This window comes from Cariama cristata, unplaced genomic scaffold, assembly GCF_000690535.1.
Source record: "Cariama cristata isolate BGI_N322 unplaced genomic scaffold, ASM69053v1 scaffold9069, whole genome shotgun sequence".
Taxonomy (NCBI): domain Eukaryota; kingdom Metazoa; phylum Chordata; class Aves; order Cariamiformes; family Cariamidae; genus Cariama; species Cariama cristata.
The window spans coordinates 20445-44887 of record NW_009635248.1 but is presented as its reverse complement, the minus strand read 5'-3'; the positions used below and the strand labels follow the sequence as shown (position 1 = coordinate 44887).

Sequence of the window (24443 nt, the reverse complement as noted above, 5' to 3'; positions counted from 1 at the left end):
GCACCTCTTCCACCCATGGGCTGCAACATGAACACTGTGTGCTTCTCAATATCCTTACCAAACATCCTAAGGACAACGCCATAGCATTGAAAAGTAACTTCAGAAAAAACAAGCAGGAACTATATTGGCTACATGTTTCCATCAAATGCATTAAAGAAGAGAACGTGCAGGAAAAAAAAAGTCAGAAGCTGTTTTCCAGGTGTTTCTCAACTTTATGGCAGTTGAGAAGCCACAGAGGAGCAGCAGCTCTCAGATACCTCTTCCCTCAACCACAACCCAGGTTCTTCTGCTTGACTTGGAGACGAAATCAAATGTCTGCCAACAACACCACACCAAAGATGGGAATGGTTCAATTCACTGCAGGTTCACAGACAAAGGAGGACCTGATCTAGATAAAAAAAGCTTTTCTCCAAAACACGTTTGTTTTTTATCCCCCAAAGAGACAGGAAATTGTGAGCAATAAACCTCAAGGATTTCTTTTCTAAGATTACTGCATTTGAAAGCTGTCCTCAACTAGAGATCCCCATTTTAAGCACATGCTTTGCATAGCTGAAAGAAAGTATGTGACCTTGATAGGAAGCAAAATGTTTCTTGCAAAACATTTACTCTTCCTCTCGCTATGTAAAATCTGTCTGTTCTTCCTAAATGAAGGACACCAAACCCACATTACTTGAAAAAATGTCACACCGGATTTGATCGGAGGAGGATGTTTTTACAACAAGTTAAGCACTGACCTTATGTTTCTGAAGCTGTGGGCTTCCAAGAACGGTGCATCTTCTCTTCTGCATCGAGTGCTGTCTTGGCTATCTGGGCTTTTAACGGGCACTCCCTTTCCAGTGCCAGGACGGGGAAAGGAACCACTGCAGCTGGACTTGGACGAGCTCCACCGAGCTCTCCATGGGTGGGAAGAGGACAGTTCAGAATCAGCAGCCAGATGTGGAAGGGACCCTGTGGCTCACCCAGTCAGTCACGGTCCTAGGACCTTGCGGGGGCCACCAGAGACTCCTGGTACCGTCCTAGCTCATCCCCATCACCTTCAGAAGGAAGCTGTCATCAAACTGTGAGAGCACCATACCTACAGCAACAACCAGCTTCAGTTCAAAATGGACTTAGCTACAGCTAAGGGCTTCAGTGGCCCGACACAGGAGACCCATGTAAAGATGCTCTGGTATGAGCCAGAAAACCAACCTCACCTCTAGCCCGTGGCTAAGAACACGGTTGGTACACTCTAGGAATTATCTTTCCCTTTTTTTCCTGCGGTGAATACTTTCACCCACCAAAAGGGATTGCAGAGATATCAAAAAAAACACCACCACCACAACAAAGGAAAAAAGGAAGAAAAAAATAAAGCCCAGAACTGCACTCCGCAAATGACTGCCTAACAGCAGAAAACAGATTAATCAAAACACACATACATACATCGGAGCAGCATGAAGATTAATTGCAAGCATGCTGCCTGGAAAGTGTATACATAAAGCTGATTAATTTCTGTGTGTCGACAGCTGAATCCAGATGCAGGTCTTGGAAAACCCGGGATCACTGTGGGTCTGTGAGCCAGGTGAAACGGCACACCGCTCCCCCCACACAAGTCATCGTGAATGTGGGCTGGTCTTCAGAGAAGTTACAAAACAGGACTTGCCATTCCAATTTCCTTGCTTTTCATGGCACAGATACACCCTGGGTTTAAATGGTTTTTTTAACATACTTCTCAGTGCAAAACCTGAAGCAGGCAGACAACCCTCTTAGGTAAGCACAGGAACAAGCATGCATGCTGGCTTACTTCTGGGATATTGCCCAAATTCAGAAATACTAGGGTGAGGATGTTGTCTCCAAGGTACCATTTGTCAAACAAAGTGTTGCTTGCTCTCTGCTGAAGCACTCTACCTCCCTCGCCAACAGGCAGGGCCGTGGGTACCCCCAGGGAATTGCTGTCCCTGCCTTGTGCCTCCCCCAGACTAACCCAAGGGAGACCAGCAGTACCCTCCCCCCCCCCAAGACCCTCCGTAGGTGCACCGCTTCCCTGCTTCTTCCCAAAGGCACACGCTGATGTCCACAGCAGACTGACCACCTGCAGAACCCACGTTTATGATGGAAAGAAAGGCAGGAACTACCAGCAGGTAGCTACCAGCTACCACCTTCTTGCACAACCCCCTCAGCAGGATGTTCTTTCACGGATACGACCATTTCTACATCAAGGGCACCTGACAGTGCACCAAATACCACCGAACGCTGTTCTGCACCCATACAAAGGTCTCAAGCTCTCTTAAAATTTGTACCTAGGGCCTCTCCTCTTCCAACCTGAAGCTACAGTGGGAGCAGTGTCCAAATGACCAGCCCTTCCCAAAAGAAAGAGTCATTGACAGCAGTAGCTCCTACAAATGCCATGTCCAAATGAAAGCTGACCAGGCAAAAAACCTTCTGTCTTTCCATTTCTTACAAGCACCAAGTTAAAATGCTTGCAAAAAAGCACAGCGTCATCACCACTTCCAAACACTTCAGACAAGTACAGGCAGCAAGTGAAACCGCTTGCAATAAATACCATAAGCCTGACCCACACAGACCCACAGTCAAAAAAGATGTAAAATTACAGAAGATAATCAAAGGCGAAGCTTGTGGCTACACATGCTGTGATCTCAGACTTAAAGAGTCGCCATTTTTAAATGCAGAAAACAGTTCATAAATGTTACTCTTACCAAAAAGGACTTAAAAAAAAATTGCTTGCCATGAAAATCAGAAGGAGCTTTAAATGCTTCTAAAAAGCTGCATTTGCTAATAATATTTCACAAATAGGAAAACTTAGGTCATTAAAACGCAACATCTGTTAACGCTAGCGAAAAGCAAAAATCTACAGATTTTTGTAACAGCAGTTCAACCAAAAGAGAAAGTGATGATGAGAAGCCTAAGTGAAGTCATCGAGGAGGTGACTTGATTTCTGTAGTCGCTCGGACTCCCACCGCAGAACAGAGGTAGCCTCAGCCCTCAGGGCTTCCAAAGATCTCCCCTCGAGACCTTGTTTCCAGATGAAACCTCGGAACAAATCGAAATACTTATTTCCAAAAGGTGCCGAAGACTGGCAGGCTTCAGCCAAAAAGAAAATCAACTTCCCAAGTCTCCAAATTTCTAAGTAACTCAAGAGTAAATACCGTACTTCTCCATTTAAAGTAAATGGTGAAAAGAAATACAAATGACTTTTCTGGTCAGTCTCGGCCTCACAATCCAGCAGTTGTAAAATAATCATTACCAAGGGTTCAAAAACAAAGAGCCAATACGAGCATGTATCAATGGGGCATTTAGATGTTTGTCAGACGAAGTAGCACACATCATTGCCGCAATCTGTAAACACACAATCCTTCTTCTCTCCCAGAAAGCAACCTCGCCTGTAACTCATTCCATGTGCATATGAATACTACCTCACCTTTTGATAGTTCTTTCTATCTTCAAAGCCCTTCAATTTTATTAAAGCAACCACATACCGTTTTGACCACAGGAATGAACAGGTTCTTCCTCAAAGCATTACACCTTCCATTTCTCTTCCCTGCTCGCTTCTGTGCCAAATTCCTTGGCAAAAATGGCTATAAGCATGGGAACTTTGATCAATAGGTTTTTAGCCATTAAAAGTATGCAATAATCACTGCAGAATGATGAAGCAAATCAGCTAGTATTTTTCCATTTTTTAAAAAAGTACACAATTATGTTAACAAATGACAAAACTATGAGATTAGTCACAGGACAGTATCGAAAAGAGTCAAGTCACAAACCTTAGATTAGCTGTAGATGTAAAGATACCAACGTAATTATTCTCCCAACCCCAAAATAACATTCAATTGCACTTGGGGGATATCTACGGTTTCCCAATGCATTCAGAATTAGCCACAGAGAGAGAATTAAGTCACATAAAGGGAAGTCTGCCTCTGGTGCAGAATGGCAACTTTGGAAAATCTAAATTAACCCACCAGACTATTTTTTACTGCAAACAATCTATAGCTTCTTCCCCAGAGAGTCAAAAAAAAAAAAAAAAAAAAACGAACTAGTTTGTCAATAGGTATTGTATCCCCTTTCAGAAAATGAAGGGAAAGAAAACACATCCACAGCTTCCCAAACACTGCCAAGACTCAGTTATGAGCCTACAGTTCCAACTGTTGTGAAATATGGGATGTCCCGAAAGTCAATGCTTTCCACGGATGGTACCAGCTGCTGTTAACAGTGCTCAAGCCCTCCGCAGGACTCGGTTTCTTGGTAAGGAATGAACGAGGATATAGCTTACTAAAATCGACTTTGCTCCAGTGACTGAAGAACGACAGACAGTACGCACAAGCTGAGTAACACGACCTTCTTCATTAGCAAACCTTACCCAGTTGCTGTCTTTATCGGCTTCTTAACACTTAACCCTATCTTTCACTCCCTAAGCATGAAAAACGCTTTATATTCTGCAGGCACAGGTTTCGGACAAAAATCCACATGTGTTACCACTTTCACATGGAAAAAAGAGCATATTTTGAGATTGGAAATGAAAACTAAATGCAAAGGAAATGTTTGCTGGAGCGGCATGAACACAGCTGTCTGAGGCAGTTCTAGCCAAAAGGCTTAGCAGGGTGGCAGCGACCACCACCGCCAGCTCTCGCCGGCCATGTCCCACATAAGACAGACATGAGCCAGCGCACGACCTTCCAGCATCAGGTGGGGAGAAGCCTGGCTCGGCTGCGACTCGGAGAGAAGGTCAGCAACTGCATTGCTGCTTCCAAAGGGAACTTGGAGCTGCTCATCGCCCTGACTTCGGCCGACACGAGAGAGATCCCAGCCCACAGGGACCTGGCCACTAGGTTTCCCTTTTTTAGTCTCCTTTTTCACAACAACAGCGAGAAACTATGACAACACCTAGCATTCAACCTAGTGACAGCTTACCTAGTATTAAGACAAGTAAAAATAATAGAGGAAATAAGAATGCTCCTCATAAGTAATGCTGGGAGAAGAAAGCCCTTTTACATTACTCTACTTAAAAAGGGAGACCAAGGCGAGCTATATCGAGCACGCTGGCAGCTCTCCAGTGAAGAGAGAGCCCTGCTCATCCTCCCAGGATCAGTTTACAGTAAACTCTGGCGAGGGGGGAAAAGCTCTCAGCAGAGCCAGGCTTCTGGAAACCCGTACACCTCCAGGGTCACCTGGGGTGCTGGAGAGGAGGCAGGGAATAGACAGCCAAACTCCGGCCCCGTTTGTGCTCCACTTCTCCCACTTCTGACACAGGAAAATCTTCTTTGGTTCTAAAACCCTGTGGTCATTAGAAAGTGAGCTAAAGAAAAGGTGAAAGGACAACGAGAATCTATACCAGAAATAGTCATCTGGCAAAGCCGCGCTGCTTGCATCATCCCAGCACAGCAAAGCAGCCAAAAGTGCTCCACGAAATCCAGCCCGCTCCTAGGTTTCCCCACGTAGACAGAGCAGCTCCAGTTCAGCAAACTATTTATATCAGCAATCTGCACAGCATTTCAACAGATGCTTAGCTTTAAATATGGATTTAAATCTTCTTGAAAACAGCCGGGCTAAATATATGGTTTAGGTTAAATTTGTTCTTCGGTGCTGTCCTGAATCACAGCTCTCTTTCTGCCTGTGCTGTTTTTGTAGGTGCTGACAGAAGATGTACTGGCAGCCTGTCCCTGTATGGTCCCTCCGATGGTTATGGTAAACCCTAGGAGAAAATGATGATGCTGGGATGTTAGCCCTCTTTTCATAACGGAAGGTCCAACAATCAAAAAATGCTCACATTTAACCCCAAATGTGGTTTTGTCTGCAGTTGGAAGCTTCTTATTTATTGCCAAAGCGTTAAAGGAACCCGCAAGACAGAGAGCAATCTCATTCAAAGGGAAACAATTAATTAAAAGATACTGCCTGTTTTACATATACGTGCATATATATTTTAAGTAGATCAGGTAAAACTGGAAATCTTCCCTTTTCACCGCTGAATAAAAGTCAGGCTGACACAGCTGGAATGATTCAGATTAGTAAAAAGAGTACAGCACCATTTATTTGCATAGATTCCAAGGCATGCTGTTCATCCCCTGGATCTTTAGCAGTGACCCTGCCACCTCCTCCTCATATCCCCCCTACAAGGCGATCCACACATGACATGTGTCACTTGTGGGAGAAGCAAAAAGCTGCAAAACCCTTGTAGCCAGGCCAAAGGAAAATCACTGAAATGGGACATTTCAGAGATCACTCTAAATTAGGAGTTCAGAGCGTGAGCTTGATATCTGAACTATACAGCTGACAAAATTTAACTCTAAAAAAACCACAGGAATAACTTAAATCAGCATATTCTGTGGTTACATAGCTCTTTCTTTCGCCTCCAATTAGCAAATGTGATTCGACAAGCCGTAACAGTCATTTATCTGAAACGGTCCATCCCCAAATAAGCCCCATTTCTTGAAGCAGACATGAAACAACTGTTCTGGATGGCACTACTTTTCTGCCACTAGGAATGCGGAGTATGTTTCAGTCCAGCTTTAATGCAAAGCCTGGACTAATCCCCCTAGAGAGCTTTAGCTAGACTTTGCCAAAGGAACAATTGTTGCCATTAAATAAGTTTATACTGTTTGGTGGTGAGCATTTTCTTTCTGCAGAGTGAGCTCTTATTCCCACGATGAAATGCATGCTGGAATGAAGTCACTTGACTACATTTCTTTTTTCTACAGACTCATCCTTCTGAAGTTTCCCATCCTAGGCAATTTACATAGAAACAGGCTGGAACAAGAAAACCATGATATACAAAGTAGGCAGAACAAGCCCCAGACAGATAAAGAGAAACCCAAATAAGAGCAAGTCCAACAAAACGGGGTCAGACATGTTCTCTAGGAATACCCAAAGCGCGAGGAAGAGTCAGAGCCCAGCTGAATATTGAAGTCAGCATTCTGAAACGGAGCGGGAAGCAGGCTTCCTCTTCTCTTCAGCCTCTGGAGCCTCACAGATTTGCAAGATGCCCCCAGAAAGCTTTTAGAAGCCTAAGGACCAAACGGCCAAAGTCGCAGATTGAAATCCTCCCACATCCACGAAACTCCTTTCCTAGCCTCAAAGTTTCCATTGCCTTCATCCACTTGAAGCCACACAGTTTTGTGCAGTGTCTATAAGCACATCTCCTCATGGGGGGCAAATCTACCCCATCCACCTAACGGCCCCCCAAATGCCTCCCAAAACTTTGTGGAACTACCATTTGCCATCTCCCAAGTTTATTCTCCCCACGCAGCAGTGACGAGCCACTCTCACCATGGCCCACAGACCACAGTAACCATGCCGTGGTTGACACTGAAATACAACGGCTCCCACAGGACACGGTTACCAGTCTCTTCCCGAGACACCACCGGCCACTTTGCACATCGCATTCAGCCCCTTCAGTGTGAACTGAGGTGCAATGTCACTGCAAGGACACGTGCTACAGTGCTGCCTGCCCGGAGCTCTTCAAGCCCATCTCCATTTCAGACAGGGAATTCACAGAGGCTCATCACCCTCTGCTCCCGTACAGTTTGTGGAGATACAGACTCACTCATCTGGACTGCAGGCCACAGCAAAACCGTAATTTAGCTCCTCCCAGTCTGTGAGACACCTCTCTCTTCCCAGATTTGGTGCAGGACACTTGGTAAAAGTGTCTTCATATCTAAATCTTGTGTTTTCAATACAGCTTTTCTAAACTCTCTGCACAAAAAGCCAAGGACACAAAGTTTCACTGCCTACAGTGAACTCTTCCCGATTGCTCTTCCCTGTGAGTGGTGTGATTTAGTGCATGTCCTTCTTTCTTCCCAACTGATCATTCACATCATAAGAGCTACTTATCCATTTTAAAAAAAAAAATAAAAATATCCCCCAAACCCCACAATGCTATCAGTGCTCTACAGCCAAGGAACAAATTGTCACCGTAGCACTGTAAACTTCTGTAATTATTTCCCATACCGTGTACATAAAGTCAATCTATTATCTGTATCATCTGTCCCACCTGTCAGACCATATTTGCCCGGCTCCCACAGGGCCAGGCACTCCAAGACATACTTCTGTCGTGATGGGCAGCTCTCTGAGGCTGAACGTACAGCTGACTCATGGTGGAGCCCGGCTCTCCCTTTTGTGTGCCAACAGGCTTTGACACCTATGCTTTCTGCTTCGTTTTGACCTTCCAGCATCCTTCCACTCACCACTGCTTTTAAATCAGGAGAATTGTTTGGTTCCAAGAGCGAAAGCGCAGGCTTCACAGCTGCAGCCTTCTGCTGCTGATCCCAGGTTGCCCTAGCAGAAGTGCAAGTACAAAATAAGGACACACACTTCACCTAGCAAAAAAAACCTCCCATGTAGCTTCAACACAAAGGAGCTGAGCTATTAATCAGAGCCTGAAATCCAAGCCTAATAAGTCATATCATTATGAAACTGCTCTTGGAGCGTGAACACAACGGAGAGTAACTGCTGGAGGTCTCCACAGATCTGGATGCTCAAAATACCTCTCCTTTCATGCACAGCCGTGCAATTCACAGGGTATTACATACCCATAGCTCAGAGCTAAACCAAACACCCCTCCTCAGTTGGATGAACTCAGTTCCCATTACTATATTTAAATATCAAGGTCTCCAGTTGGAAGCAAGACTTGAACACAAGCCCAATACCACGTTCAGGTTGAGACTAGTCCATTCATATGTTTCTTTACAAACAGAAGGAAAGGCTCTGCTGATTTATGCATATTTTTATTGCCGTTTAACTGCTGAGGCCTACACTACTCTTCCAGTGAGTACAAAAACTGTAAGGCAAAATGCACCAAAGAGGATCTGCCTTTTTATAGACATAAATCTGGCGATACAAGTACAAACACATCTATAAAGAATCACTTACATTTCAGTTAACGTCTGCTTTCCTCTTCAGCTTTCAGATGACCAAGCTCTTTTCTACACATAATTTTGATGTACTTAAAATCATTATTTTAAAGTTCACTCAGTGGGTAAGAAATCAGCAAACAAAACCAAACAAAGACTCTCCCCTGCTTGAACAGATGTTGGATCAGGATTCAAAGCCGAGCACAACAACCCACAGCTCTGAAAGCTTTCGTTTCAGATATCATACAGATTTATTTTAATGAATATACCATTTTTCTGGGAAATGGCTGACACTAACAAAGAAGAAAGGAAATAATTTGCAATGATTAATGTACCAGGGCTGAGGCCTTTTCCACCCCATCTTGTTTATTCTTCAGGTTTATGACATTAAAATTCCAGTGTCGTTCAATTTCCATTTCCTTTGGTGGTGGTGCTTTGGCTTCCAGTCCTTCAGGTCACAGGTGAAATACTTCATTTTCGCTTATCAAGAAGTCAAAGAGATAAAAGAGTCAGAAGAGATAAAAGAAAGGCAGTTCCGATGTCTCGATAAGTTGTTTCTTCAAGGCGTCAACACATTCACAACATAGCATCTGCTCCAACCTAACAGAAACTTCAAAGCAAGTTCACCATCCCTAAAATAACCCTGGCAGAAGGAGAAGCCCAGGAGTGAGTCCTTGGACAAGACCCACAGCTGCAGAAGACTCAGCCTGAATAGAACTCTTTCCTCAAAAGCATTTGTAAGGGCATAATGAGGCTTGTTTTTTGTGAACAATGACAGAAATGTATTTATTTTAGGGTTCACGCTTATGCAAGCTAGAGCTCCAGCAAAGCACACACTGGAGCGATATTCTGTAAGGAGGCGGAAAGTCCTCTGCTATCAGCAGAGTACTCTGTACATCATTGATTTACTTTTTCTTAACACTCCCATTTTGTCACACCAACCTACTGGCATCCAAATAAAACAAGTTTTTGGCCTGAAAATCTTTGGTTCGCCCTCCACACATTTCTTAATCATCTAATTCCCTAACAGCTTCCTTGTGCAATCAAAATTATCTGCATTATCGTTGTGCCAGCCCGATCTGGAGGAGGAGATAAATGGCAGGGGGGTGCCAAGAGCAGAAGGGAAAGGGCCCAGAAATGTCTGGTATTAGGGAGAAGGGAGCAGCATTGCGGTTCTACAGACAACCCTACCCCACTCACCACGATTTTGCTAAAATCTCTATTGATCCTAGTCATTAGATCAGCAGCATCTGCTGCCATCCAAAGAGTAGCCATCTGTGCACTCGTTTCCCAACCCCACAATCCCAAGTGGAGGAGGTTAGTAGGTCATGGTCATAATTCTCTGCACCTCCTGGGATGAGAGGAGACTCGGCTCCACGTCACGGGAAGCACTTGGAAAGCCTCTCTTTTACCCATTCCTACCCTCTAACACTTCCCCTGCCAGTTGACCTCAGCTGCAACCTACGTTTCAGTCCCTCCAAAAGTGGCTAACCTGCCTTCTTCCTAGTGCAGAAGCAAGACGCGACAGGCAAATCTACAATAGCTCTCCTGTCGGATAAGCAGGTTTCCGAGTGTGGAAAGAAACATTGAAAAAAAAAAAAAAAAAAAGGACACGACCTCACCACCTTCAGGAATAACTAGACTAAGGACCAACATTTTAAATGGTCTCAAGAGGAAGAGTTCAATGAGATTCGCAAGAGTCAACAGAAAACACAAAGCAGGGCTTAGAGAAGAAAATCCGGATGTTGGTTATATTTATATTAGAGGATTTTGCACAGAGCCTACATCAAGACTCTCTAAGAATGAAGCAATGATTTTCAGTTGAACAGGGAACTAGAGCTTTCCAGCTCACAGCTCTATGTCCAATGTTCCCTGTAGCGACAGACCCCCAGCCTGCCTCCATCTCAACTTCAATACCTACCATCGCCAGGACTCTCTTCTTTCTGCAAGTCTCTCTGGAAACCAAGCTAAGTGGAGAACCTGTAACTTGCCTGATCAACTCGTACTCCAGCCAGTCATTTCTCTCTCTGGGGTGATAACGACTGAACAGTGACAGCACAGAACATCTAACACACAACACTTCCACCAAGTTAGTAAGGATCTCAACAATAGCTAGTTCTCTCGTCAGTAGTACAGTACTGGCCACCCAACAGCATTCAACTCCAAACAGCACCCATGCTACATACACCTACAAAATAAATATACAGAAGCGATGTGACACCGCTGCTGACCAGTTTGCCTGCTAATCAGGAAGACTGAGCCTCATTCGAACAAAGCCATGCTTTCTGGTAAAACATGAGTCAGAAAATCCACTGTATGAAACGTTGTGTATGAAACCTAAGGGGAATGTTGAAATAGCTACCAGGCTCAGTGGAGAGGTCCAGCGTACAGGCTTTGAAGCACTTCAAACTCATTTACCCGTACACAGAGAGAAATCCAGCTTGTTCCCACACTGTCCAGTGGATTTGCATAGGGTTTAATCCAAAACGGGCAGGTTTACAGTACCAACCATCACCTGCACAATTCAGCCCTTCTCAGCTATAGAAAGATCTTTGGCTTAAAATCAAAATGCTTCTAAATGAGATATTATTTTTCTTTCCCACAGGGTAAATTCCTTAGACTTTTCTGTCCCTTAGCAGTTTCACGTGAATGCAGAGAACAGAATTAGGCAAAGAATTAAGGTGGCTTATGTAATTATAGCGGCACATGCTATCAGTTCAAGACAGAAGATTAGCACAGCGAGCTTTCAGTTAAAGGGGGTCTTCCCCTGCACTGCGAAAGGAAACGGCTTCTTTTTTGCTCTGTCTATCTAAACATGAACAATGTGCCATGTCAAAGTGGTAATATATACTCCATAAAAAACTTCCCAAAGGCACTTTTTCTGGTACTTAAAAACTGAAGAAGTTTCAAGACAAAGTTGAAGGACCACTTTAAATCCACAAAGTAGACAGCTATGCACCCTATGGCTTTAAACCCTATGTAAAATTTACATTGAATTATTTTCCTCTACATCTAGCATGACTAATTGTGTCACCTTTGGCCAAGGGAGATTTCTAATAAAAACTGCCTGGTAAAGAAAAAATCAGCAGAGACCATTCTTAATCAAGAACGGCTTACTTGTAAAGCTGCAAGCAAACGTGCAGTTAATCAAGGCAGAAGTGACCAGTAAATGAAAATGCTTTCTATCACTCATACCTACCACAAAACAAAGGTATTTTGAGACTGATTCATCACTTCATTTTGCAGGTCATTTTCTCTGTTCTGCCCAGACCACATTTATCAAACCTGCAATGCTCAATTTTTACTATTTAATCTCAAACTTTGCAACAATTAGTTCAATATTAACCAGAAAGGGTTTATTATTTTAACTCCCCTCTCAAGGGGAATTTAAAGCTCTAGAACAATCTTAACTTTCACTTAACCAAAAAATACTTCTATCAGTTCTCCAAATTGTAGAGAAAACTAAGTATGGCAGGAGTGTGACAGCGTCAGGGTGTCAAAACCAGAAGGCCAGCTGAAACAACACTACTTTTGGATTTGTACTTCATATTCAAATGTATTTTGTTATTTCAGGGTCATGGATTTTGATCACTTAAAGTTGCCAATAACATAAGAGGAACTGCTCAACAGCTCTACCATCTATATTGGTGTTATTGCCTTGGCAATTTTTGTGCTTTGATTTTAATGATGAAAACAGTGGAGGCAGGTTTTAAAAAATACCTGTATAGATGACACCATGCCTCTAAATGCAGCACCCCTACAAATAACCCTCATCAAAAGCACATTATCATTTCTCTTGAGAAGAAAACGATCACATTCATTTCCCACTTCTTCCACTGCAGTGGCTGCTCCTTTCAGACACATCCAGAAATCTCTGAAAGCAGAATTCAGATCTGAACAATTTCATCCTGGCCTCTGCACAGATGGAAAATTCTCTCCTGCATATTCACGTTATTTCAGGCCCAGGCATTTGTGATGCCCTCACATGGGCACATTACAATGTTGATTTTTTTAAACTCTTTTTCAAACTGGAATCACTTCTCAGCACCACTCTGACTGCATCACAACCAAAGGAACACTGAAATCCTAGAAACAGAAAATGCTTTCTAAATCCTAAACGACACACCCCTAAGTGCCTTCAATAAACCTTCGTAAGCCAGCAAACTCCAGCGAAGTACCTACCAGTCTCGACGCAGTTAAAGGCAACTAACACAAACACTGAATGACATTATCGCTATCTGAAACACAATACACAAGCAAGAAATAAGTAAAGTTTGAGTATGAAATTTCAGTCTACGCTGCTAATTTCTTTTGAGGGACCACACACTATGGCAAAGATAGGTCTGGTTTTGTTTGTGTGGCTGAACAGTCATTCATTTCCTAAGGACACTTCTGTGGCACTTTAGAGGCTGGGAAACGCATGGAAAAAAACTTGAAGAAATGTTGCTGGAAAGAAAAAAAAGTTACTGACACTGGGAAAGGAGAAAGATGTTGGAAGCAAGCTGAGGTGTTCCACCAGGGAAAGATCTCGGTGCAGAGAGGCTTGTGCTCGCAGCAGCCGGCACAGTGCCCTAGCATCTCGACAGCTTGCAGTGCTCGGGACAAGAGGAAGCTCAATAGATGGTGTTTTTATCCCCTCGATTTTCAGTCCCTTGTCCTCAGACCCTGGTATCAAGTGGAAGCCTGGTGGGGAGAGCTTCAGGTGTCACAGCAGAGAGAGAAAGAAGGTAAAATTCAGGGAGCACAGAGTCTGGAGCTTCCCTTAGGCAGTGGGCTTTCTCAAAGCAAAGGGCTTGCCAGCCTGAGATATAAAACTGTGCCTATGAAGAGTGCCAACCAGAGAGGCTAACGTGGGAAATGCTGTTACATTAGGGTGAGATTTATTTTCCCTCACACAAGATCCCTGACATAACTGTCCCTTTGAAGACTTTCAACACCAGGCTTTTGGGACCTGCCAAAGGCACACAGGGCAGCTGGTGGCAGGGCGAAGCCCAGACGCCACGTGCCATGTCCAAACAGGTATGCACACGCGGACCTCCTATGGGTACTTGACTGATGCCCAAATTTAATCAGACCTAACATACACACAACTTATTCAGGGACAATTGCTTCTTTTCCCCAACCTTACTCTCACAAACAACTTCAGAAATGACCCTAAAGTGAAGAATCACAACTGCCATACCTTTCTGGACAGGAAAAGCACTAGTCCTCTGCACCAGAGGCACTCAGTATTTTCCTTAACCAGCACCACCAGGAAAGATCGCTTTCTGTTACTGTGCACAGAGTCTCAGTACACACCTACTGAGGGAGGAACAGTTTAGCCCTACCTGTTATCACACCTGCCCAAAATCTGGACTTTGCAAGGGAATTAAAAGAGAAAAAACAAACAAACAAACAAAACCTTAGCTCCTTTCCCAGCTGTCACAAGCAAGGAATGAAAGCTTGGCAAAGATACCAGAGTTTTGCTTTACGTCAGAATGAGATATTGAAAACACAGTTCAGTAATTATTTTAGAAAACATATCAAAAGGGGAAAAAGGCAAAACGTAACACGGGGGGGTGCAGGCAAGAGCAGGGGAGCATACTTGGCAGTGATAAAAGGCTGCACCATTTGATTACCTGGAAACAGGGAAGAAAAAGCAGCTGCCTGCTCCTCTCAGCCTCCCGAGAGGGACCCACCTGCTGCCAGGCACCCGCCGGCCCACTCGCACGGACCAGCTCTCAGGACTGCCAGCCTCCAGCTGCACAGCAAGGGCAAACCCAGAGGACCAGGCAGCTTAGTACCATCCTGTGCTGTAAGCCCAATTTCAGCCGTGCATTCACCTAAATAGGGTGGATGTTAGGTGTAAGGGAAGTGCAAAGTGTTTGAAACAAACCTAAGTGTTCATAAGAAGCCCTTATGTGATCGGTATATGCACAAGTCAAGTTAAAAAAGAAAAAAAGACTCAACACTTCAGTCAAGAGGTGTTGCAAAGAAAGCGATTTTTTTTAATTAGCCGTCTGAGAAAATTCCCGTACTCTTGCCAAGAAGCCAAAGAAAGCCTTTGCCTAGGGTGATGGTTCACATCCAGACCCAACCTCCTGTCACCATGCGCCTCCAGCCTACCCAAGTGCTTCAGTGGGAGCCGTGAGTCTTTACAGTTAGAATGGAGCCACAGGAACAAGAGAAATACTACCCAGACCATCTCCCACCGATGAGAGCTGGAGCAATTAACGGGTGCAAGGAAGGTAGGTTTAGCTGTACCTCCATCCTCCATGTGTCTCTTGCCCGCCACTTCCACACCTAAAAGAAGTCCTCCTAACTGCCAGTCAACTGCGTCTTCAAGTAACCTCTCCTTACACCTCCTCTCCCCACCTTCCCTCTGGATTTTTTGAGGTCACAGCCTCTTCCCTCAACCCACCTATAAACCCAAAAGCATCCATCTTGAACCCTAACGCAACTCCAGGTTCGTATCCCCTGCAGCGAAAGGCAAGAGAACTTCCTGACCCCACAAAATGAGGCAACCTGCCAGGGATGAAAGGGGGTCCTGCCCTAGAGGAGCCTGACCCACTAGAAGGAGGTCCCTGACCAAATACAGGCAGGACCAGGACACAGTCAGACGACCAGCCCAGGTAATTAGCAGTCTCTCCCTGCAATATGCAATCTGTCCTTCGCAGGGCGAGAGCCGAGGCGAGGGCTGCGTCGCAGGCAGTGCCGTGCCCAGCTGCTGGCTCTGCCAGCACGGCTGCCCTCCTCACCTGCACCCTTCCCGCAGCCCACCTGCCCCTCAGCACCTTCCCATGCCCTTTCCCATTTACTCAGCCAGTTGCACACCGACAGCCTCTCCGACGGGCCCCTGGCTATGCAGAGGGCATGTCTGCAATCGAAGTGGTAATTATTTCTGTATTTACCTCTGCAGTTGCCTACGCGTGACCTAAATACGCTGCTTGTGGCATTAGAGATCGGAGGGGCAGAAAAAGGCATGCTTCAATGGACTCCACCACCTTGGACCAATCCACCAGCCTGCTGTGCAGTTCTTGAAGTCCAAAATATCAAAAATTCCCTTACATTTATGGGAAAGTCTCCCTGACCATCTTCCCTATGTAAAATATTAATATAAATAATTAAGCTACTTAGCTATCCTGCCTGCTATTTTTCCAAGGCTCTCAACACTGGTCTGCGTTGCTCTTACTGCAGTGAGCTGAAGCTAAAAGCTTTTGGAAAATCCCACCCTATGTCTTGAAGAGCCAGGAAAGAAATAGGATTGCTGAAAAATACAACAACACTAATAGAAAGAGGACTCTTGGCACACCCCTGACTGTGCTGCATCTGCTCTGCTAAGTAGGTACAGTTATTTCAGTCCTGTAGCTGTCTCTCGCTATTTATAGCTGCTAGCTTAATGAACTTTCAGGGTAGACACCAAGCCTGAGCCTTCCTAAATCGATGTTTAAATATCCTTGTTGAATTAATTTGATCTCATTATGGATGGACTGTTCCACAGTTGGACTGGTAACTTCCACTCCTTAACCAAGACGTTCTCAGTAAGAGAGGATCTTTTCCTGCAAGGCAGGCATTCTGAGTTGGGAAGCAATACCAGAAATTTACTTCCCAGTAAACCAGACTGCACATTAAGAGGTAGGAAGACTGTTTAAGAACAGCCAAAAAGATCACAAACACATTTTTTAAGAGACATACCCTTAAATATCCACCTCACACTCAACTTTAAGACAAATGAGAGCAATTCTGTAAGTGTCCCAGCACAGGCACTTTGACAAGCCCTCTCTGGCTCAGGCTGCAGGCAGGCATACCTACAGACCAGGCATCCTGCATTCTCCTCCAACTGCCGTATCGCTTCAGTAACCCTGCGAGCAACTTGTTTCCCATTTTGTGCGGAAGAAGTGCTCCTGAGAAGAGGCAATTTTGTGCTGGCGAGCTGCAAAGCTTGCTCTTTATAATAAGAGGCCTGCCACAGAAAGCCTGTAAAATCCCTGCCGAATGCATCGCAGGTGTCAAATGGATAAAACTAGAAGGAGATGGTTTCCACACTGGTGGGCTCAAATTCTCAGACCCACAGGCTGCGTTAACAGCTCTGCAAAACGTTACAGAGCAGAGCAGAGGAGTGCGCGTCACTTCGCATGAATGCAGGGCATAGAAGTGCCAGGCCCACACCCTCTCACCCCTACTTTTTAAAATGAGAAAAAGAGAAATTAAAAAGTGACACCTCTAGTTAACATCCTGAAAACAAGGTTTGAGGATGCTTATTGCCAGCTAGCTTTAAAATCACTCCACAGAACCGAGAATTTCCAATCTTTTGTTACCTAAGTTATCAGCATCATTCTTGTGATTCTTTTGTGCAAAATGCCTCAGGACTCGAACTGAGCTGTAGTATTGCAAGTCATTACTTTATAGCTTATAATACTAGTCCTTGGCTACAATGAAATTCCTCAAGCTATTTTGGAAAGGGACAGGTATTTTACATTTTGGGCTTTTTACTCTCCATTTGCTTACAATCACCTTTACCTATAAAAGGACTTTTATCCAGCCACTGAATTGAGAGTCGCAAATACACACAGACAGTTTCTTACCTTCCAGAAACCAAAGGCCACGCACAGATCAACTGAACAAAGATGAGAATTTCCATTCTGTCAAAGAATCATACATATTTCTACTTCTGTTTCTTCTGGCACAGTAATCGCTCACATCAGCCCAAGCCTGTACCCCATATTCCAAGCACTTCTGTTCTACACACACTATCAGAGTTTCAAAACAGAGAGATACGTATCTTTGTTAACAGATACCTTTCTGCACACGCCATGTGCCTAAGGGGCACGGAGCTGGGCCAGGCCAAGGACAACCCAAGCCAGTTCTGCACAAGCACAGGCATCTCTGCGGAGCACCTCTTGCTGCTGTGTACCTAAACACAAGGTCTACACACCACCTGCTACGACAGTGCTTACCAAGAGACACGGTTTCATTGGGCTTGAGCCAGAGAGGTCAGACAAATTCACTTGGAGGGTAACCAGACAATGAGAAGAAACCCCTTCCCAGATCAAGCAGAGATGCATTTCCTCATGGGAAAATCTCCGCAAGTCTGTAGCAAAGAATGAGGAAGAGGGAAACAGATTCAGATCGCAGCCTGTCCTGAAAAAGAAACTTCTGTCTGCCTTCCTCGTTCCTCCCTTGTCTTGTCCCCTGCAAGTAACAGCGAACTGCACCCCCCGCTTCACACCGAGCTAAACAACTGGTTGGCGTGAGAGGGCAGAACCAGGCTTGACACCTCTGCCCGTACCAGCCGACCAGCCTCCTGGGGCTTTCCACCATCCACTCTGCCCGGTTGAGTCCTCCCTTCACCCCACTATGTGCACTAACCAGAGTTAATCACAGACCAATTGAATATGCCCAAAATACTAGCGGGTCAATACTCCAGTCATTATAGCACTACAAAAATCACTAAACTTTGCCTCCGAAAACCCCAGTTTACCCATTGTCTCTCAATATGCTATCCTTCCCCTTCTGCGGTGTTCTGACAGCATAAATCTTAACCTGTTTTCCTACTCTTACGTGTGTTTTAGGCAGATAAGAAGAGGGTATGTAAAGCCCACTTACTAGTAATGCAGTAATTTATTTTCTTTTTTATACTTAAAAATACTTGTATGCCAGCTTCCTGGATGATGCAGAATAACTACTGCTAAAAAATGTTTCCTTCTTACTGGTTGTAAGTGGAAACCATGGCCAGGCTGGTTAAAGGAGGTGCCTTCAGAAATGAGGCGCTGGTACACTTCCTTTGGAACACGGATGGGTGATAGTCTGTGGTTAAAGGAAGCCGCATTTTGGCGAGCACCAGTGTCAGCAGTCCTGCCCCAGAACAAGGGTGTGAACTCCCACCTTCTCCCCGAGCACAGACAGCCCCTGCAGGCCTGGAATATACTGAAAGGGCTCTGCAAGGGAACGCCGCCTTCAGGCCTCAGCGTATCAGAGGATATCCCTGTCTGGATTTTTGAAGGAGGCATCTTTCCCAAGCAATAATTTACATAGGATAAAACGTATCTGTACATGTTCAATTTCCCTAACTCTCTCCAGATGGCAGAGCTGAAGGTTGTTTATAAACTGCCAGAGTTTGGCTTGTTTGACTGAACTGGACACAGATTTTTTTTAAAAAAAGGATTGACATTTCCAGACTGTGCCAATTCCCAAATACAGAAGCACAGCTAGGGCAGTTTGGAACTGGATCAACACATTTACAGGGAAGGTTTGCCTTTCTGGACTTGCTTGCTCTCTTGCCTGTATCCCCAGACATGTTTCATCAGGTTCGTTTGTTATGGGACAAGCAGCTTGACCTGGTGAGTCAAATCCAGATTTCATCAAAATTTGATTGCAGAGTTTTCACCAAAACAGCTGAGAAATCAATTTCAGGTAAGATATCTAGGTTTAGGCTTCATGGTCTTTAGGGACAGATCAAGAAATACAAGTAATGTATCAAATCAAAGCTGGCTTAAGCTTTCTACTCAGGAAAAACAAAGCCCTCAGTATACGGAGACAATCAACTAGTTTTCTAAACTTCTGGGAACTATATTAACAACTACATTATTAAAGATTTTGCAAATCAAACTTTATATGCTCGCCCTTGTATTTGAAGATGAAATAAACTACCAATTGTATACAAGCTGAACTGACAGTGTCTAATTCTTCACCAAGTTAGTAATTGGAAAAAACAACAAAGAGAAGGAGCTATATAAATCCTGGATTTTATAAACCAAGATGCACTGTACCCTTCCTCAAGATGTTTGGCTTTTCTTCATGTAAAATTGGATTTTGCTTGTTTTAAAACATAGTTAACAAAACAGAATATATGAATCCAAAATCTTGCAATTCTAAGGAAAAGACTGAAACGTTCTCCAGTTCATTCCCCTCATCTCACCAATAACTACATAGCACTTTTCATTTTATTATCTCATTAAACTTGCACACACCTATCACCTCCTCTGCAGCCTTTCCGAAGGCAGTGTCCTACACATTACGTTCACAACCCAGTACTCATCGAGCCTCAGTCTCTGACAGGTACCTGAAGCACGCGTGAATCCGATCCCATTTTTTAACGGTGAGCCGAGTCCCTGGTTCCAGCCATCCATCACGCAAAGCGGTGTTATGCAAAGGTCATTAACACAGCTGTCCCAGCAGTCCTTAATCCTGGGAACTGCAACACCCTCGCTCTTCTATTCTTGGGTCCCTTCACGAGAAAGGCACTGAGTTGCGTAAGGCAGCACAGGGGGCTCAGGATTTCCTCTCTCCTTGGTGTCCAGTGCTTCTTTTTTTTCCCTTTCCTCTTCTGACACCATGGAAACAGTCTGTACCCTACAAACATATGCCACAAGCCCCTGAAGAGCTGGCCTAGCTGGCCCTCTATAGTCATCCATCCCTGTAAAACGACCTCAAGCATGTTAGACCAATGCTAACTCTCTGGTTGTCTCCTCACTCTGCATTTCACTTCTTGCTCAGTTTCTGTTATTTTTGCCTCCCTTTCAAAGAAGAAAAGCAAAATCCAAAACTCTCTTTCCTAGCCACAATGCAGGCACCAGCCAACTGGCAGCCCTACTCTGTAGTAACCGCCTTCATTCTGTCCCACTCTACTAAACCACACAGCCCTAACAGATACGTCAGCTTCTGATGCCACATACTCTCTACTGACAGCTGTCTCAAATATACGTAATCTATTTCGTTTCAGCTTTCTCCCAACTCCACTAAAACTGCTGTTCAAAATTCTCCAGTTCTTTGCTTCTAACACTCCTATTCTTTTGAAACGGAACTTGAGCCACACACCTCATTCATTTACTATTAACAGATGAAGATTAAAAAAAAAAAAACAGGGTTATAACTGAGATTTCTTGCCATGATTGCCAGTAATAAACATCAGACTAAGCTGGTAAGCTTTGACTGAAGAGAACTGGTCTTCTCTTGGACACACTTGCCGCGACTGAGAGTGAACACAGCAGCTGGATACATGGCACACATAAGCCGTTCAGACCCTCACAAAGCCTTCATCAAAGTTCCTGTAAGAGACATCTAAGGCTGGAACAGCCCGAATATCTTAACAGTTATCTCAGATCAGCAACCACCTCAGAGACAGAAAACAAAATGGAAATAAAGAGCGATTTATAAATGATGGAGAATGTCAAAAGTAGAACTTTTATTTCTCAAGGAAGCTTGGTGTTACTACATACACAGAACTAGAGAAGAAAGGCAAGCAAAGCAAGCAAAAAAAAGTGTAGGAAACAATAATTCAGGTCAGCTATGAAGACAGGAGTTTCAGAAGGGAAAAAAAAGCTGGAGATAGAAGGCAACATGTCATTCAATGTTTGGAAATTCAACACAGTAATCTGAACTACTCCTATCCTTTACAGTGTTCTAAATTAACCATGCCAGTTCGTAAAAAGATCTGGTCGCCACTGCAAAACAGCAAGTCCCTGCAAGAACCTGGTAAAGTATATGGATACGTGAGACCGTGAACAATACAGAAAAAGTTACAAATGATGTAGTATTAACGCTGTTGCATGAGACACCTGGAATATTCTATGGTATTTAAGTGATCCCACTCCAAAAACACATAGTGCAAAGAGGTCAGGGTGGAAAACACTGTGGGAAAATTCTCAGAGAGAGAGAGAGATGAAAAGACTGCACATTTTTACATGCAGATATAAGAGTAGACAAGAACATACTAACCAGTAGAAACAATAGAGGAAAAAATACCATTAACGCTTTCTCAAATGACACAAAACAGAAACAATGATGAACAAAACGAAAGGCAGAAAATCAAAACTTGATGGAAGAAACAAGTTTTCAACCATGGGCACAATTAACCTGTAGGAACAATTCGCCTATAACATCAGTACTCCCAGAAGCCAAAGGGGAATTTCTACAGAGCTGGTCACCTGTATGCCAAAGAAGAACAGAGATGTAAATATAAATATTAAACCTAAAACATCTAGAGTTCTTGAAGACAGGTACCTATGTCTTTTGGTGTAAAGCCAACTCCTGTTTTCTCAGCACTGACAAGAAAACTTCCTTGGGACAAGTAGGGAACTTGAGCTATGAAGAACAAATGGACTTTGTGACTTGCCTTCCTTTCCAGTTGCTGCTCTCTGAAGTATCTGCACCACCAACAGCAACAGGCCCCGGGCTAAAGATATGACTGACCTGATCCCATGGCACTGTCTTTAGATGCAGCAACTATCCAGCAACGTAATTTCAAAATGAAAAATTCACATATTTCTTCAATCAAAGATCAGGTTGTATGACCCCGGCTTGCTCCTCTCTCTCTCTCTCTCACACAAGACGCATTGTCCCACTTAGAAACAAATTCTTTAATGGAACTCCAACCATGTGGAATTAGCCTCAATAGACTGAGCTATATCATATCCTGGGCTGCTCTCCTATATTCAAATCTTGCTAGCATGTTCCCATTTTAGCACGCTGTCACCATCTCTCTCCCACTTCTATTTAAGCAGCCATCCCCCAGATTTCAGAACAAGCTGTGGCCAACAGAGAAGACAGCAAGAGGAACGGGACGTTATGACAGTTTCCTACGATGTTACGGATGAGCTGCGTAGTGATGGCACTAGATAAAGATCTCTCTCCTCTGGTTAACAATTTCAGTACAAATGGAGGTACGGGGCATCCAAAACGGACCTCATCTGCCTATCAAAGTTCAGATATTCAACTCCTACAGATACTCAAACATACAGTAATGCTACATTTTATTCTTCTTCTTGTTTGCAAAACTTAAAACTGGTTAATTACGGACGGAGAAAGCATTATTAGCACCACAAGTTACTGATACAATGAAGCCGAATCCCAAGCAGGTATGTCTCTCACAGTCTATAGCAGTGGTCTTGGTGCTTCTCATCAACCTGCTCCTATGAGGTTGTTTCTAGCTGAAACCATGGGGTGCTTGAATTCTTGAGAGGGTGCACATCCTCAGAGCCAGGGCAGAAGCTGCAATAGATCTGTCTAGGTATCTACTGGGTCTTTGCATTTCCTTGCTATCTCTTTGCACACAGTGTCAAATTGCTTTTTAAAATTTGGCCTGTTCCTGGCTGGCATTAGCTCAGGAGCAAACTCAGGTGATAGAGAGGGATGAAATGTCTGCTCTGGCCTGTGCTTTTTCCAAGCCACAGCAACCATTCAACAGCAACTGATTAAGACGACGCTGACCCTGCAACACGAGATGACTGTTTTCACGGATCCCGTTTCCTCCTCCATGATCAGATCAGGAGCGGATCACTAGACAACAGACCATGGTAGTGAGCGACAACTGAAATCAGTACTTACTGAGCGGTTTAAGGATGCTGCTGCTTGTCTCATCAGCATTTTCTACGTCTGATTTGTCGGAGTAGTTCTCAGAGATTTTCTCCTTTTCTTTCTTTTCTTTGTGCCCAGGTCTTCTTCTATGACGTCTCCTTCTCCTATAGCTCTTCGGCACGTGGACCCCAATGTAAATAGTGTGATGACCTAGGGAACACAAGCACAGCAAATATTACCTTTGACTGCATATAGTTTGTGCATCACTGGCCAGTACAGTTCATGCTGCGTTTTATTCAAATAGGCAAGCAACCTTTCTTTGCTGGCCTAACATTAATTAGGACTGCGTTTCTCGTCTCCAAATGTGAACTAGGAGCTCTCTAGTTACCATTTGGAAAAGTATTTTTCATACAATCCTTTCTGAGCATGCATGCCAGTGCAGGCTCTCTGATAATTATTCTGTCCTTGTGATTCGTTTGAAAATAAAAATAAAAACCACAGAAGGCCATCGTACTCATTTTGCAATACTGCACACAGTGCCCTTCAAAAACATTCTACATTAATTTTACCATTTGTTTTACCAAATACTTTGGCTGGACTTGATACCTACCTTGTGCAAACTGATCCAGCTTAATTGAAGAGCTTAGAGCAACAAAATTCGCATCGCTTGACTATACTATCACTACTGTATAACGAGCATCAAAGTACCATTAGGGTATTATTATAACACAGCAGATGAGGAAGGACTACTAACATAAGCTGCTGTAAACTTCCAAATAAAAATTAAGTAATAAAAGAGTAAGTGTCAATTTTCACAGGCAGACTGTAACCACAAAGCATGCCTCTCCCCTTTCATATAGACTTCCATTTCAAACTAAAACACTTAAACTACATTTGGCAATTGTTACATCTTTTTGATGAGTTTGATATTTTCAGAGCTTTCTGCACTTCTACCAACTTGGGATAAATATCCTTCCTTGTGCTTACAGAAAGCATTTACAGGTCTTTTTCCATGCCTACGTAATTCAGACATCTTACTGTAAGCTTAAAAGCAGCTCCTTTAGATTTAACTCTTGATAAGCGACAGTTGTATTCTGTGCTTTTGAACACATTTGGTCTCCTCACCCAAGTCTCAGTGTAGCCAAGCAGAAAGTTTCAGATAAACACACATGCCCTATTACTGACCGAATGAGCCACAAATGCACGCAAGAACAAATGTATTTCTCTGTAGGTACAGTCATTTACTCCTGCTCAATCACAGTGGAGTGTTTCTGCAGGGCTGTCTCTGCGGAGTCACTGTCTCGGGCACCTCACATCCATCTATCCTTAGCG

At 43.9% G+C, this 24443-nt stretch overlaps 1 protein-coding gene across 2 annotated transcripts in view; it reads right to left on the bottom strand.

The window, feature by feature from the left end:
* Positions 1–24443, bottom strand: part of SLC4A4 (solute carrier family 4 (sodium bicarbonate cotransporter), member 4) — a 157126-nt gene that overhangs the window by 116137 nt on the left and 16546 nt on the right. For both annotated transcript variants that reach the window (XM_009707459.1, XM_009707458.1), the window contains exon 2: positions 23142–23321. In XM_009707459.1, coding sequence (XP_009705761.1) covers positions 23142–23321 — 180 coding nt within the window. The remainder of the gene's footprint in view (positions 1–23141; positions 23322–24443) is intronic.